Here is a 17,744-nt window from a genome sequence, read left to right as displayed (position 1 = left end):
GACTAAAGTTATCAAATTTAACAGAGTTAAACATGGTCCTTGAATATACTGAAGCCAAGAGAATGATGCATGTCACGTGTAATTTATAATGTATCATGTAGACATTATGAAATATATACTAATGCATAAAATTCTGTTTAGTTAAATAAACACTGAAAATAAGGTAACAAAGATTATCTTCTTGTTGCTTACTGTCACTCGGTTTTCAGCTCAGAGGAATTTCTTCCACTTGTTAGTTCTGTTCAGATGACAAACAGTATATCAATATTCATAAGGTAACTGTGCTTATGAAGATCAATGGAAGATTCATTTTAAATTTTGAATTAACCCTACAAATGAATTACACTATTTTCTTTGTAGAATGACTAAACATTATAATATAAAAACACAGAGGTTTTGTTTGAATATCTTAAAATATCATAATATTATTCATTTATACATATGTTTATACTTTTTATTAAATTGACCCTACAGCCGTTTTTGGCTGACATTACATCAGATGCTGTGATGTAGTACACATGCACGTGTTACTTTATCCAAGAACCTAAAACTCGTCTTTACAAAGTGACCTGTATTGGCTGTATTTGTGTGAACTAGTATTTTGTAAAATCGTCACAACTAAGTTATAAGTTATAAAAGTTCTTAAATTTAAGTTATCTTAAAATACAGAACAGTAAATAAAGAAGTAGAGTAAACAATAATATTTTCTATTTTGAACTTTTTTATTCATTTGAGGCTTGACTCAGTACTGAATATCAAGTCTCATAAAATTTTACAGTAGGATGTGAAATAAAACAACAATCATTTAGATTTAGCATGTGTACATTTCAAAATAAGAAAAGGTCATAAATTACAATATCAGTATCTTAGAATTGCACAATAATTTATAAAATTCGGTAACTTAGCTCTGAGTCATATTCAGAAGAAAGTGTACCTAAAGAAGTACTTCCAAAAATGGCAAGAGGTAGGTAGGGGCACTGAGATTAATTCAGTTAATGCAGTAAGCAGAAAAGATGGGAGATTCAATTTTCCATATTATAACTTCTCAATATTAGTAATTTGAGTTCCTAATTCTTAAGAAACTATAGACTTGGTATTTGAATATTACAAACTCTTATTTGAGCATATCATATAATGCATAAAAACTGATATTTAGAAATTGTTTTTCAGTATTTACTTTTAAGTTAAAAACTTAACTAATGTATAACACTAAAATCTGAATTATAATTTACAGTTTAAAACCAAACATGTTTGTTTTGAATTTTGAGCTAAGCTTTATGAGGGCTATTTGTGCTGGACTTCCCTAATTTAGCAATGTAAGACTAGAGGGATGGCAGTTAGTCATCACCACCCATCACCAACTCTTGGTCTTCTCTTTTACCAGTGAATGGTGGAATTGACCATCACATTTAACACCCCCACAGTTGAAAGGGCCAGCATGTTTGTTGTGACGAGGATTTAATCCCGCAACCCACGGGTTACAAGTTGAGTGCCTTAACCACCTGATTTGAAATTAGTGTTTTGAAGAAAATGTTTAATGAAAAATTTTGTGGTAATTAAATTTTCTTATCCAGCTTTCATCATTGAGTCATAGAAATTGATATGAATGTTATGATATTATGCCATTCATTAGACATGTGGTATCAGATTATGTATTTTCACCACCTAACTTTCAAACTTCCAAAAGTAGTATGTAAAATGTTATTTTTTTTGTGTAACCATTTTTAAATAATACAAAATCATAAGTTATTTTATCCATACTACAAAATTTCATTGCAGTTAATAATTTTTATAAAGTAAACTGTATCTGTTCTAAAAAGAAAAAACCTTTTGAACATCACCCTTTCTTCATGAGACTATAACCACAACAACACAAGTTTACTTATGAATACACTTTGCAAAGGCTGAGAAATTGTGCAGGAGGAACTGTGAACTTTTGACTAGTTGTGCTGATTTCTCCAAGCCAGTTCCCTTGGCTGTGGCTTTGCTAGATAGTAGATAGGGATAGTGGGAATCTTCTTAATCCATTCATGCACGTCACTAATCAGATGATGAGACACTTGGCTAATCATTGAAATTAACTTTTCAAGTAACCATAGTTTATTCTCTTTAGAAAGCACACTAGCTGACCTTGCACTCAGTTTATTAAACTAAGCCTCAGATTGACCTTAATGTGTGGTATTCAAGTACAGTAATGCCTATCGCACAGTTATAAGTAGCTGCAAAATACAAATCCATAAATGTTTTGCACAGAATTGTTTCAAACATGAACAATAAGAAATCCAAGCTAATATCATTGTGCAATCAACAAAGTAATCATTACTCAAACATTAAAAATAAGTCTCCATCCAACTACTGTCTTACAGGTTTCTTAGGACTACAACAGGCTCAGAGAGAATTGAACAAGATGTGTAGATAGAGATGAAATCCATAACTTTAATACATATTCCACACTGTTAAGTCTAACTCTGAACCTAGTGCACTTTATAACAGATCATTTCATAGTAAGGAAGTACTAATTATTGTAATGATTTAAAACCATCTCACTTCAGGATGACATGACAATAAAAACGCAACTACAAGTGTTACAGCACAATAAATACAGCGTATAACATTTGCCTAAAATAAAAGATTAGTATTCGTATAAGACTTGGATCTCATTTACATAGACACTTTAACTGCATTTAAAAAAGTATGTTACAACAGAAAATGTAACGTACTAAATAAAATAATCAAAAGTTTAAAATTGTGAAGTGTTAAAACTATGAATGAAAACCAATTTTTGAAAAACACTCTAAAAAATTTATCATACATCTGGAATAGCTGCTGCATACCTATTACATGCAGTGAAATATTAAACTACTTATGTACGACCAAACGGGTCCCAAAAATAATTTTCTGATCATGACTTCATCAGTAAATAAAACAGTAAAAACCATTATTTGTGTGAACCTCAACAGACACAATTACAATGTTCATCATGAACTGGATTCTTTTTATAAATCTTTGAATCAGCATGATGCACAAGCACACAGAAATGAACTAAAATCTGCTGATAATGATATATATGATATTAATGAAATAACTTTGTTGAGGACCAGTATTTTGTAGAATACAATCACATTTCAGTTGTAATACAGTACATTTTATGTATATATATAATGTATATACATGTTATTATTACTGTCTACAAATAAATCTTGAAATATCAATTTTCATAGAGCACGGAACATTAAGTAAAGAAATATAGATCAACAATGATCTTTCCTTGTCAATGAATTTGTACTCAATTTCCACAGATTGTTGATCCTTGTCACATTTTACAACTGGAGTATGTAAAATATTGTTCTTGTTTTATATACACACATTGATATAAAGAACATCAAAGGTTATATTTAAGTACCACAGATGTCTAGTGTAATTAATAATTCTTATTAATTAAAGTGTATTTATGTCTAAAAATATTTTCCAAACATCATTCATCTTACCTTTCCTTGTGAGTCTACAACAACAAAATAAGGATCTTCTCATGAAGACAATTTTCAAAACCTTAAATACCACATAGAAAAAATTCTGAGCTTTCAATTGGCTATAAACATTTCATAGAACAAAGTAAGAATGTGTTAACAGTCATTTCCAAAAACCAAAGAAATAGACAGAATTAACTTTTTTGATTTTCTAAATATAGTAATATTTCAGAAAATAGATAAGAAAGGAGGTTTTTTTATTTTATATTCAAGTTTGTCAAAATTTGGCAATTTAAATTTCTATTTGTTAAAAAGTATAAAATTTGCCTTTGGATATCAGAAATATAATTTAAACCAAAGAAGCATTTAGCATAGTGCATGACAAACAAAAATTGATATTTAGGAAATTGTTTTAATATTTATTTTTAAATTAATTAATTATTGTGTACTATTACATTTGAATTACAATTTACAATCTGCTACCACATGAATTCACATATATTCATAAAATAATGGTTCAATAATGTACATTCAATAGATTTTGAATGTAAATCTACAAATGTGATAACACCCCTACACATAGTCATACAGTTAAGAAGGTGTAGAATGAAACAAATACAATTACTAGTATAAAATAATAAATAACATTCAAGCCACCAGAAGCAATACTTAAATATTATACATGCTATTAAACTGTTCTAACATGCCTTGTGAAAGCATCGTCTTCATGTACTGTATGGTTTATGGAACACGCATGAAAAAGTGGGGTGCTTTGGACATGAAAGCTTTCTCATGGCATCTTTTGCAAGGGCAACAATGCTGCAGACACACAAAACTTGGTTTTGGTAAATATCAGTAAAATCATGTTAACAATAAAGAAGGGTACATAATTTCATTATAGCAGTAATTTGGTTGTTCAACATCATAATACTATTGTATTAATGCACCACATAGAGGTGTGTGAATTTCTACACATTACATGTGGCACTTAGAGCATAGTGAAAGCTAATCACTAAGTTGTTACTGAGTAGTCATAGCATATAACTAGTTGAAATATATCCTGCAGACTCTCCCTTCAGTGTCACACAAAGAGGGATATCTAAGAATGGGTTAACATTCAAAGAGTCATATCCATAGTTTCATAACAAAGTTGTATAGTACTTTACACTTCCTTGTGTATGTGAAACTTTATTGTTGTATGATGTAGAAGCTTCTTCTCTGGATACTTGTAATCAACTAAAGAGAGGGAATGAATATGGTCAGATTTATTTTGGAGAAGTCAAGATTTGCTTTTAAGATATATTTGTAATTTCTTTCTTGAACATGCTAAATGTTTGTGCTTTAGTTATTCACATGGAGTAAAACTTTAGGGCAAGTAGTTTTTTGATGCAAAAGAATGTTCTTGTAATTCCAAAAATATTAAGAGACTGGCTTATCAAAACTTCCATAAACAATACGTTCATAGAATTTCTCATTAACTTTGTCACTTTTCACCAACAGATGTGAAAGGTTGCAAAGATCATACGTTATTTATTAGATAAAATACTTGGTTATACAAGCAACGGACCATTTTAACTGAGAAGATATTCACCAACTGTCCCATTTATTAATAGAAGTTGGAAATGTTTTTTGTGTGATATAAAGCTGCTATAAATCATTTGTGAATGGATTTTTTTAGCCCATCTCAAGCCCACCACCACCTCTCCAAAGTGTACTCTTCTATCAAAACTATAGAGAATCCTGGCTGATACCCATGTCATTTAAATGTAAACATCCAGTGTACCTTTGAAAGATTATAAATGTCAATACACTCGATACAAAAGTTAACACCAAAGGTAAACAACACGAATAGCCTGAAGTCAGCTTTTATATCTGATAAACATAAAGTTTTTGATGTTTATGACAATATCAGTCTGAGGCATGTTTATTGTAGTTTTGAAAACTGATTGTAAAAAATCAAATGTATCTCATACAAATATCTTTGGTAGCATGTATGTAAAGTTCAATTAAAAGTTGTTGCTTATAATTATTAATACTGTACCAAATATAGTTTTGTTTCTGGAATGAATATGTTAAATACTTTTTCCTTTCATAATTACTTGCAGCAAAGTCCACATATTGTGAAGGCTGTAATTGTACAGCCTGATCCAGTGTCAAATTTAAAAGTCATATTGATGTAAAAATGTTGTTATGAATTAGGAAGAAACAAAACTTTTGCTTATATCAAATTATTATTTTGTTTACCACAATGAACATTTTTTTATTATTATATTTGTTGACAAAAATAAGAAGAAAGTTGATGTCATTCAGATTCATCCTGATATTTTTGTGAAATCTTCATCTTTTAGTCACAAAACTATGTGTTATGATCTTATATATTCCAAGTTCAACTCACAGTCTGGAATAGTGGATTTGAATTCTTGTCCAACCAAAAATGCTTGTTCTTTCAGCTTTGGGACATTATAATATTATAATCTTTTTTGTGGGAATACAGTTTCCATTAAATACTTTAAAGTAGAAAGCAAATAAATAGAAATCACCCCTAATATTTCTACCAATTATACCTCCAACCTTTAAAAAAAAAAAGATATTAATTTGAAATATACACCCTACCATGATATTTGTGAATGATTTTTGATGATTATTCATGGCTGCTGACTAGATTTACATCACTGTCTGGATTTTGACTGATAGATGGGATATTCTGAACACATTTCAGTGCTGGTCCATTATGGCAGTAAGTTGGTAATATGGACTATTAACAACAATGCAATATATATATATACACACATGTAAAGAAACTCAGGAAATAACCAAAATTACATAGTAAAACACATACCTACACATATAGAAGTTGCTCAAAAAATGAAACCAGTATGCAAGTGGTACACAAACATTTACCATAATGTCAGTGGCACCATGTTATACATACTTATGAATAATGGAGATTTTCAATTTTTTTATTATTTATATGTGGAGACATTCACAAGTCATGGGTTAACTCATTTTAAAATATTTTCAATTTTTTACAAGCTTCTTCATAGTTTTTCAAATTGTTTGAAAAATGTATGTTTATAAATTAATTTTGGGTGCTGATATACTTACATGCAGTCCAGTTATGTTTTAATCATAATATACATGTAATTATCATCATATTTTGAACTTTTTATGTTAGTTTGTATAATAAAAATAAATTGATTAATGACATTGTCAGTTCATCACTAGATTGATTTATAACATCTACAAACTAAAAGATAAACAAAATGTATATATGATTCACTCTGTTCCTGTGCAGGTACAGTGGTAAATTTATGAATTCTTAATGCTAAAATGAGGGGTTCAGTTCCATTTGGTGGACACAACAGACAGCCTGACGTGGCTTTGCTATAAGAAAACACACACACACACTCGTCTCCTTAGTAATGCAATTCTGTGTTTCACCATCAACTATTTCTAGTTTATTCATATAACATTTAATTATTTTCAGGCATATTTTAGTGTTTTTAGATTCAATTTTATGCATATTATTTCGTAAAATTTGTGAAGTATAGTTATAATTTATAATGCTAAATTTGGATGTTTCCTTGATAAAAGAACAGATTTTAATTTAAACTTATCAAAACTCCTGTGAATCAGTATTAAGTTTATCAGTCAGAAAAGTCAAATAACATGAATATTCTGAAGTACAAATGTTGTTTGTAGTAAAAGATCTGTTTGTATGATTGCAATGCATGTGGAACTTGTACATGCTTGGTTTAGTTGTATTTTTATAAATGAAAGGTAAGCTATATTACCCACATTAAGCAAGAATACATTTGTGTCTAAGAGAAATAATCTCAGATTTATAGAACAATGGAAAACATCCAAGAATCATTATAAATTTTACCCGGCACATTTGTCTTAAGTAATGTAGTACTAACATTAAGAGTCGTATATTAGTTATTTACCTTTTTTCTAAATTTGAATCAGGAACAGCAAGATAGTTGTACTATATTTTCTATCCATTTTCCTTGTCGTGTAGAAAATTAAATTTGATAACAGTGCATTAGCTTATATGTTATCATTTTTATGATATGCATAGTTGATAGTGTACATTCAGTCAGATTAGATTATTATGTAGCTTACCAACTTGCAGCCAACAGTATATAATATTCCATAGTTTTAAAATATATATGGATGAGTGCAAAGTGAATTGTTTTAATTTGACTGTGTACACAATATGTAGTTATTATAAATTAACTGTATACATGACAACCATGTATATACCTTTTCATAACGTGTAATGACTACGTACCCCACTGTAAACAGTATTTTGCACGTGATTACATAATTCAGATGACGTAACTTTAAAAATAAAATTCCAAGACAGACATGTATGTTGTTAAAGTTTAAAATTAACTGCATTATGGTTATCTGTTTATTTTCATTGTGTACAACCTCAGCAGATATTTACAACAATGTTATAACAATAACTTGACACACCTAAATGTACAGTTATAGTAATATTGTCTTACGTGACATATTTTAAACTTGAAGTGACCTAAACAAATCATCTTATTTAAGGCATAATGAACATTAAAATCTTAGCACATACATAAGCTCTTAACATTAGGTTCAAGTTAGTTTCACTGTTTAGCATTGTTTTGACCAGAATTGTATATTTCTACTAAATAGGTTTGCCATATATTTTTATGTAGAATGAGCAGGATTGTTAAATGGTGACCTTCAAGTCATTTGTTAAAAACTGTATGGGGTATTATCCATATTAATGTTTAGAACTCTGTTGTCTCTTGCGAGTGTGTTTAACTGTTGGTTATTGTGGAGGAGTGAATTTGAACTTGAGTACGATCAACAAAACGGGTTATTGCAGCATTCAAATCAATAAAGGATACATTCTACTTAAGTTGGTTACTTTTGTTGTGTTTGAAAAACGAGCTTTTGTTGAAAACGTGCAAAGTGTCTTAGTTTTCTTTCTCTTTACACGTCCCTCCCAGTGTCACACAAGTATGTCTGCGGACTTGCACCGCTACAAACCGGGTTTCGATACCCATTGTGTTTTATTCCAAACAAGCAAGCAATTAAATCTTTAGGCGTAGTATGTGGAAAAAACAAAAGAAATTTATCACGTGACTGACTGGACAGTGGTCAGCGTTCTGAACTGTGAATCGGAAGTCTTACAACTCGCGGCATGTTGCCTTAAAATCGCGCCTCGCACTTTGGGTGTGTGTCAAAAGAGCGACATTGAAATTACATTATTAGAGTGGCTCAAGGGATGGATGTTAGCGCTGTTGTAGCCACTTTAAAATTAGGGACCACTAACCCAGATAGCCCTTGTAAATATCCGAAACAAACTAAATTATTTCTTTCAGTGGCCATTCCCTACACACGTCTGGTTGTGGAGTTGATTATGCGCTTTGACCCTCACTGAGCTGAGACCCCGTTGCCTTTCGACTCTGAGATTTCACTGACCCCTATGCTTTTGGGCGAAGTCTTGATGGGAGATAAATCGCTTGAACTTGTCGGGTTTTAAAAGACTTTCATAAAAGCAGTCTTTACGTGTCAAATTGTTTGGATAGTTTTCAATAGCGGCTGTTTGAACAAGTATGCACGAAATATTTCTATTACCTAAATTACTGAGACAAAACTAGACCAGTTTGACTGTTGTCTCTTGGCGACATATATTTCATAATAGTTTTTACTTTTATGAGACTTTTTAATTTGTTTTAAGTTCAAATTCCTTTAGTAACAAGTTTCTCCAGTATAGCTGTTTACATGTAACACCAATCAAATATTACTTTGTTATTATATGGTTACAAGTCTTATTGTACATTGTAGGTTATTAGTGGCGTGTTAGCAGTTGTCAGGATTTTTGAGATTGGAAGAAATATTTTTATCCTGGCATTGATTACGTAAATCAAATTGTAAAAACGTTATAACATAATTGTTTAAAATTAATTGATTAAAATCAATCAAGCATGTCTTCATTCGTTGAATTTCTCTTTATTTGTTTTATTTTTGTCGTACTTTGGTCTCTCTAAGTGTTTCGGTCTCGTTCAGGCCAGTCGAGAGGTTGTACAAAGTAAATATAGGCAGCGATTATGTCTTAACTGTACTTTTCAGGTACTACTTTTTGTTATCTTGGTTAAAAATTCTTACACCTAGCTCCTGTCAGTACAGTTTCTAAAGAATGGCATGTGTGAGGTTGTACAAAATGAGTTGAAGCAGCGATTAGGTCTTAAATGTGTTAACTGTACTTTTCAGGTACTACTTTTTGTTATCTTGGGTTAAAAATCTTACACTTAGCTCCTGTCAGTAAAGTTTTAAAGATGGCTTCTATAAGGGCTGAAACTGGAAAAACAGCCAAAGAAAGCTTGTTACACCATCAAACTTTAAAAGAAATCCAAAATACTTCAGCAATCCCGTAGGTCTTCAAATTTCCAGGTCGACAGCGGTTATATGAATGCCGTAGGTGAATTTCGTTTGCTCGTCAGCTCATCGTTGTACAAACGGTTTCTTTAACGACACTATAATAAACATGAAATGTAACTGATTTTACTCGCTGGTTTTAGGCAGAAATATATAATTGCTCAATATGATAAAATCAGTTGGACTAACGGTTGTGCTCACTTGTCTCTTGTTAAATGCAAAGCTGCATAACGGACTATATTTGACTGTGCCCACCGCTTATCGAACTCCGATTTTATCTTGATGAGCCTGTAAGATTACTTCTGTGTTAGCGAGAGCCCCCCATGCTTGTGGACAGTGTAAGAACTTGAAGACTATGTTAATATAAGCCTTTACCTCGTGCAACTAACTATTCACGTAATGTAATATACATCTTCGAGAGAATTTTGTGAACTTGTCTGGGAGCTGTAAATTCGAATAACCCTTCAGTGTCATATAATCAAGGTATTTAAGTTGTACCTGTAAAAAAAAGAAGGGCTGGCGAAACGACAAGTAAGTAACTGAACAGGAATATTAAACAAATATTTGGAAGTACTTACTTGGATTGGAAAAGTTGTTTCTATCTTATATGGAACGTGAACTAGAAGATAGGTGTTAACCTTAAAGTTGATTTGGCTCTAATAACGTCAACAAAAAACTCATTGAACGTTTGAAACCTGTGTCACACGAATATCGCTGTCGTGCAAGATTCGAATCTTCGTTCCAGACTTTTCTTCAAAACCAGCAGTTAACGTGAATTATTTTTCGTATTTAATCAGCGATAACAGGAATAATTATGTGGATACAGATAATTAAGATTTATTTCCCTTTTGTTTAAAATCGTAATTCTATTTTCTGATATCTTTGTACCGATATCGCCTTGAAAACATACTGTTTATCAGTATTGTAGGGTCAATACTAACTAACTCTTACTGTTATTTTTAGCCGCGGCATAGCGGCTCGGAGAACAGTTCTGAGTTGCTGTTGTTTTTCTTTAAGCCAAACGTTTAACTCCCAGCTCCGTCATTTCTTGATGTATTTGAGATTTAATTGCAGTTTTGAACTCAGAAGGTCAAACCCTTTCGACTGACGTATTTGGTAACGTCTAAAGTCTAGTAGATGGATTTACTCTAATCGTGCCTAAAAGAATTTCTGTTTGAGGGTAGGCTGGTAGGTAACGTGCTGAGTAATAAAGTTGAATCGGGTTGTATGCTTAGTATTGCCTGTAAAGAAAATATAGCTAATAAATAGACTAGTAGAATATCCGTGTTTAAAAGTGTTCCAAGTGTTGTGGATATTAAAGATTCCTTCTTATTTATTTTAGTAACCTTTAATTTTTAGGAGCAGTTCAATAACGCAATAAGTTATTCGTAGCGTACTAGGTTGATACTGTATTTCCTGCTTATCCTAGAATTTCCAGTTCATCAATTCGAAAATAAATATTGGGTTATTACAAATGGTTACCATTGTTGTTTGTTATTAAACACAAAAATTCACAAAGGGCTATCTGTGTTCTGCCCACCATGGGTATCAAAACCCGGTTTCTTGTGGTATAAGTCCGCCGACATACCACTGTGCTACTGGGGGAATCAGAGAGGGTTCTTGCCTTCATAATATTTATCTTTTGCCATTACTAGAAAAACATACAATGACTTCAGAATATTTTTCACGGTATCACTGATTATTAGATACCACTTAGGAGAGCTAATTATTCGAATATTTTAGAATAAGCCTTTGTTTACAGTTATAACTCTTGAGTGTAAGTTATGGAACAGGCTTTTCATTACAGTTATAGCTTTGAAGATGAGTTATCATTTCGAGAATGATACCTGTAATATTACCCCACCTTTAAATAATGTAAAAACGTCATTTGTTATGAACATTTATTCACAATAAAAAGAATACAACATTAAAATCTTTGCAACTTCTCTTTGTTGACATGAAAATGACATAAGAATGTCGAAATGTTGTTCTTCACTTTACTTTACTTAAAGTTTCAATACTCATACCAGCCATCTTGATAATACATTTTACTTCAAGTGGGTTTTCGTTAGCACAGACAATAAATATTTATTAAAAACAGGACTAGCCATAAAAAGATTTCACATATGTTTCGGTATCTGTGTAAAGTATTGTAACATTGTATTAATTTCAATCGTAAATACTCTATTTTATTACAGACATTAGAGTAGCCTATTTTTCAGAAAGTTAGTGTTAAAATTCCGTAGTTTTTAATGTCGATAATGATTTCAGAGATATAACATGAAATAATTCAGAAATGAAATAAATTTTATAATATTGTTCAGATTGTTGGTACAAAATAAATTTCTGTTTAAAATTAACTTTACTAGAGTGTTGCTTCATACAGGTTCACATAAACCTCGTTCATGCGAATGAATATAAATAATTTGTGTATCTGGTAAAAATAAAAATAAAATTTATTTACTGTTGCGTTTTTTTATTATTTACAGGAAGAAAAAAAACAATCTTGTATTATTTGGGGGTTATGTTACAAGTTCATGAAAAAATTACCACACGGAGTATTATATAGATATTAACGACTTTCAAGGTTTCTGTGTTAAATATTTTATTGTTATAGAAGAAATTCCCACCTTTATAGTTTGGACCAACAGAAAGAATTAATTCATTGAATATTTATAAATGAAAAAACGATTTCAAATAATAGCATAAACATGGAAATGTCTGATCATGTGTCAAATATTCAACATAGTTCTTGTGAAAAGATGACTTTGTGGAGTCATGTTCAGAAAATAGAACTTTCTGTATTCCAGATACGAACTATTCAGATAATATCATCTATTCAGAAGCTTCACACGAACCATCTTCCAAAGAAAAGGTAGCCGGACAAAAACTGACAGAAAAATATGATACTCTGGGCCGAATTAATGTAGAGGAGACAGACAGAATTATCAGTTGTAGTTCTTTCGACGATACGGATTTTCGACAAGATTTAGAAGATGAATTAAATAACTTATGCAGCGAATTGACCGAACAGGACATAGCCCAAGTCGAAACGGTTTTTCGTAGCCACAAAACATTTGTGTTTGTGTGCCAGTGTCTGGCCAATCTGTAGTTGAATAAACCAGAGGAAGAATGGCAGGTATCCCTGACCTGCTGTTTGATAAAGGAGAAACGAGAACACGAACTAAACGAAGACTGAAACTGGTCCTCGCCGAGAAAGGCACATGTTTCATTCTTTGGCATGATGTCATTGACAATTTGACGAACTACGAGGCCCAAGATAATACTTTTCACACCATGTTCCTTTCCACCGATCACAGCCAAATGGGTGGTTTCAGTTTCGAAAACAAAACAGTTGCCAGATAGTTTCACGAACAAGTCGATCTACTGACGTCGGGTCCTCTCAATATTTCTTTATCCGTTCCTAAAGATAAAGGGAAAAATTCCAGGAAGTTGGAAAAAGTAAAGTTACCCCAAAAATGTGATATTTCTCTTCCTTGCTGTTTCGAACACGTCATAAGTATTGATATTAGAGACAAAGAGCAATTCTATACTAACCAGTTTTAGAGTAGAAATAGGTTTTTAAAAGACAAACCATCTCTCGAGATGCTACCTTCGGACTATAGTTAATAAAATTATGTGTCAACTTTCTTTTAAGAACTTTATATAGAACACAATAGTATAAATGAATTTCGTGTATATACACACTTTTATAACAAAATGTAGACAACATTAACGACACGTAAACCGCTAATAATAATTCGCTCTGGTAATAACAGATTTTGTGTTGTTGAAATATTGTAGAACACATTTCTTTATTTGCAGGCAGAAATCCTTATTAATATTTTAAACCTGAAATTGCTAATGTATTTTCTTGTATGTTGTAGAATTCACTAAGACTTAAATCACAAAAGAAACGTGACATTTGTAAATTACTTTTAATTAACTTCTATGTTTGGTGACAACGTTATTTTTATATGGAGAGTGAACCTGAAAATGTGTGCACACGTGTATGTACTGCAATATAACGACAAAAACCCTTAAACCAATTTTTTTAGTAGATATTACATCCTTTGAATTTTTTTTAAACTAGTTTCTTCAAATATCGGAATTTTTTCTTTGATACCAACTTTCGCGAGTCATGTTCTCTGTCATTACCAATTTTCGTGAAATAAGCTTCCTTCCTTTATAAAAATAATATGCGACAACTATGTGTAGTGAGAATACAGACAGCTTTATATAACATTTTATGATTAATTAGTTAGTTAGATCTGATGATCAAGAAATTTTTTAAGTTACTTAAGTTAAAACTCGTAGTGATCCTTAATTTCTTGTGTTTTTATAATAACAGACCTTGAAATTTAAACCAATAGTGTTATGGTAGAGATACTAGAAATAGCACGAACTTTATGTTATACAATGAATTATGGTTCAAAAAGAAAAGGAAAAAAAACTTTAATTAAATAATTTGGCCTTACTGTTTGCTATCGTCAAACTGTATTACATACGTCTTCTAAAATATGTGTAGTTGATATATACATGAATAGACGCCTTTTATCCGAGTTAACTTTTATTAGTTTATTATATCTTAGTACAGAGCCGGGGTTGTTTTTAAGGGACAGAATCCGATATTTCCATCAGTCTTACAGTGTTATTGTTATTATATGAACGTATAACTACTTATACTGTTTTTGTTAAAAAAAGTTTTAAATTGTTGAGACAAACATAATTTATGTGGCTTGTACGTCACTAAAAGTTAACTACGTTGAATAATTTTATTCCAGGATCTTTACTGGTTTGTGCCATCTTGTTTTTTAAATTTTATTTTGTACATTTATACATTAGATATGGAAATGGTGCTTGCATTGTGATCGCTACATATATTTACTTCGTTCTATATTAAACCTCAGCTAAGACTTTTTCATTTATCAATAAATTTTCACCTGACAAATATTTAGCGATCTGCAGATAATTTGTTCACCGAAGAAGACAGGAAGAGCTAAACATCCATTTTTTTCTTTGTATAACGTTTACACAACCAGTTCCCCCCAATCATCAGGTGTCTGAATTACATTCACAAACTACTCACTAAAAGCATCGTCGATTTTCTGTGTAGCATCTGTTAAAGCAAAGCTGTAAAAGAATTTATTTTCATTTTCTTACGTTAATAATCGGAGCAGGAGGTGAATGTGTGGTGAGTAAAGAAAAAGTTCGCAGAATTTTTCAGCTTGAAGTGGCACTTATCTGAGATAGTTCAGTGGAAACCACTGATAATTTGTGAAGAGAATTTATTAGACTCGTGTTTGTACTTCATTAAAGAATACTTTCTGTGTAACGGAAACAAATTTTTATTCAGAAAAAAGTGAGTAAACCTAATACATGAGAAACACTCAAGAATCTGAAAATGTATCAGTGAAGTATTCGAGGATAAGACCTCATCGCACTAATTCAGATAATAGTGTATTTTTACCTTTTCTGATACACTAAGGTATTCTTGATTTTTGATATACAGTGGCACCTCGGTTCTTGAAAAACTTCGAAAACTGAATTAATTTTTCTCATAAGAAATACTGTAAATTAAATTAATCAGTTACAGACCTCTAAAAATTACGCATTATGAAGCATTTTAAGTAAAATATTGCTTATTTATACCTGTATAATAATACTTACATGCATAAAGTCAACCACAAAAACTATAAACACAATAAAAAAAACAATAAATGAAAATTTAACTGCACTTTACCTGTGCTGAGGAGAGCTGATGGCGTAAGTGAAAGGTGGAGAGTAAGAGGGTTATTATTGTTTGGAACGGGAATAACCTTCCATAAAAAACGTCAGGTAACTCTCCTTCTGGGGTTCTTTCTCTTTTCTGTCTCTTTGCACCGCTGCAAACTGCTTGAGACTTACTGGACCTATTTCTCACTAAAATCTTGTCTAATGTGGTTTGTTTCTGCCTGCATTTTAAAATGTTTCTGAAGTAAGATATGGCATTGTTATTGAAAAGTTTTATGCTGCGGTTTCCTACAGCTTTGCCAGGGTGAAATTTTTCCACAAAACTTTGTAACTCTCCCATATTTCCACACATTTCTTTGATCAGTGAACTGGGAACATCATCCATTCCCTCCTCCTCATCTGAAGACACTTCCTCAGTTGCCTTCTGGTGCTGCTCCTTCTAAAGGTCTTGGAGTTCTTCCGTGGGGATCTCAGTGTTGTAGTTTTCCACCAACTTTACACATCATCACCACTCACATTCAAGCCCATACACATGCCTAGTGAGACAATATCCTCGACAACAAGCTCAACCTCATAGCCTTCAAAGTCTCTATTTGCTGCTGAGTCTTCTGAGTTCATGGTCCTCAAAGACACTTCCCTCCAGGTCTTGTCTATGATTCTCAAACAATGAAGTACATTAAAGTGATTTTTCCAGAACTCTCTAAGGGTTAACTCTGTGGTAGTGGTCACTTCAAAGCACCTTTGAAATAGTGATTTGGTGTAGAATTTCTTATAGTTCGATATGACCTGCTGGTCCATTGGCTGAATGAGAGGAGTCGTGTCAGGAGTCAAGAGCTTTACAGTAACGAAACTGTCTCCTACACCAACCCGTCCTCCAAGCCTGGTGAATGAGCAGGTGCATTGTCCATCACAAGAAGGGCCTTGAGTGGTAACTTTTCTGTGAGGTAATTCTTTACACTTGAGGCAAAAACTTCATGAACCCACTCCATAAAAACTGCCTGGTTAACCATGCTTTACTATTAGCCCTCCACATGACATTTAGTTCACTTTTCAGGACTTTATTTTTCTTAAAAACCCTCGGGTTCTCAGAATGGTACACAAGCATAGGCTTAAGTTTTAAGTCCCCACTTGCATTACGACATAACAATAGAGTTAGCCTGTCCTTCATTGGCTTGTCCTAGTAGTGACTTCTCCTCCTTGATGATTTCGGTCCTCTTTGGCATTTTCTTCCAAAAGAGGCCTGTCTCATCACAGTTGAACACTCGTTGGGGAATAAAACCTCAGCTTCTATAGAGTCCTTAAGTTCCCTAACGAATTTATCAGCAACGTCTTTGTTAGAACTGGCACCCTCCTCATGTCTTGCCACACTATGTATGCCACTTCTCTTCCTAAATGTTTCAAACCACCCCTACTAGCATTAAAGGCATCGCTTATATCAGCACTCGTTCCAGCGGTGTTTTCAGGAGGTCAGAATGCTTTCCTTTCTCACAAATGATGGTCTCAAAATGCTATCACCAGCTAACTGTTTTCGTTTACCCAAATCAACAACAGTTTTTCTACCTCTTCCATTGTTTGTGATCTTTGTGGCGTAAGCACTGTCACTTTTTTTGCAACATCAGGTCCTCTGATGACCTCTTTATTTTTCAGTATGATGCAGACTGTATACTTCGCCATACCAAACTGTGTAGCAAGATCAGACACGCAAACACCACTCTCATACTTCGCTGTTAGATCTTTTTCACCTCTATTGTGGCTCTAACAACATTTCTTTTGGTTTGCTGCTTTCATTATCTTTCTTTGACCCCATGGTGGCTTATTTGATCAGAATATTTAGAAAAACAAAAAACGAGAACGTTCACAGCCGATTTTAGCGGGGTGTGGACTGAGCGACAGGTGTTTTGTTAAGCTTGGCGTGGGCTGAAAATGGTTGAAGGGGTTTGTTCGGGTCATCAGTCGGGTAATTTCGGGGGTTCGGGCTGCGACAGCTTGGTTCAGGAACCGAGTTTATGTTGAACAATCGAGACATTTTTTTTATCAAACAATATGTTCAAGAACCGAGGCACCACTGTAATTTCAAATTATGACGCACACGAGATAGTTCATAACTTTGCTGTAAGG

At 32.5% G+C, this 17,744-nt stretch overlaps 1 protein-coding gene and 1 long non-coding RNA gene across 8 annotated transcripts in view; one reads left to right on the top strand and one right to left on the bottom strand.

Moving 5' to 3' along the window:
- The window catches only part of LOC143246938 (uncharacterized), a 40,645-nt gene that overhangs the window by 6,312 nt on the left and 16,589 nt on the right, over positions 1-17,744 (top strand). Inside the window, exons 2-3 of one of the 6 annotated variants that reach the window (XR_013026259.1) lie at positions 1,385-1,552; positions 5,146-11,371. The exons of 3 other annotated variants lie outside the window; for them this stretch is intronic. Coding sequence is in view for 1 of the 3 variants with exons in the window: in XM_076494210.1 (XP_076350325.1) it covers positions 12,704-13,005 (302 nt within the window). In the remaining 2 variants the exon portion in view is untranslated. Of the gene's footprint in view, positions 1-1,384; positions 1,553-5,145; positions 11,372-12,703; positions 15,719-17,744 lie in introns of those variants that run through there. 2 more of the 6 variants (XR_013026258.1, XM_076494210.1) reach the window with 2 other exon arrangements.
- On the bottom strand, positions 1,545-7,433 carry LOC143246939 (uncharacterized). 2 transcript variants are annotated; one of them, XR_013026261.1, is made up of 3 exons: positions 7,415-7,433; positions 3,489-3,549; positions 1,545-2,040 (listed from the first exon to the last, which is right to left on the bottom strand). It is a non-coding gene; the product is annotated as an uncharacterized LOC143246939 (long non-coding RNA). The 2 variants fall into 2 exon arrangements; XR_013026260.1 differs by lacking the exon at positions 7,415-7,433 and adding an exon at positions 6,081-6,189.

Source organism: Tachypleus tridentatus, chromosome 3, assembly GCF_004210375.1.
Source record: "Tachypleus tridentatus isolate NWPU-2018 chromosome 3, ASM421037v1, whole genome shotgun sequence".
Classification (NCBI taxonomy): domain Eukaryota; kingdom Metazoa; phylum Arthropoda; class Merostomata; order Xiphosura; family Limulidae; genus Tachypleus; species Tachypleus tridentatus.
Note: the sequence above shows the minus strand (reverse complement) of the source record. Positions and strands in the feature narration are given on the sequence as shown.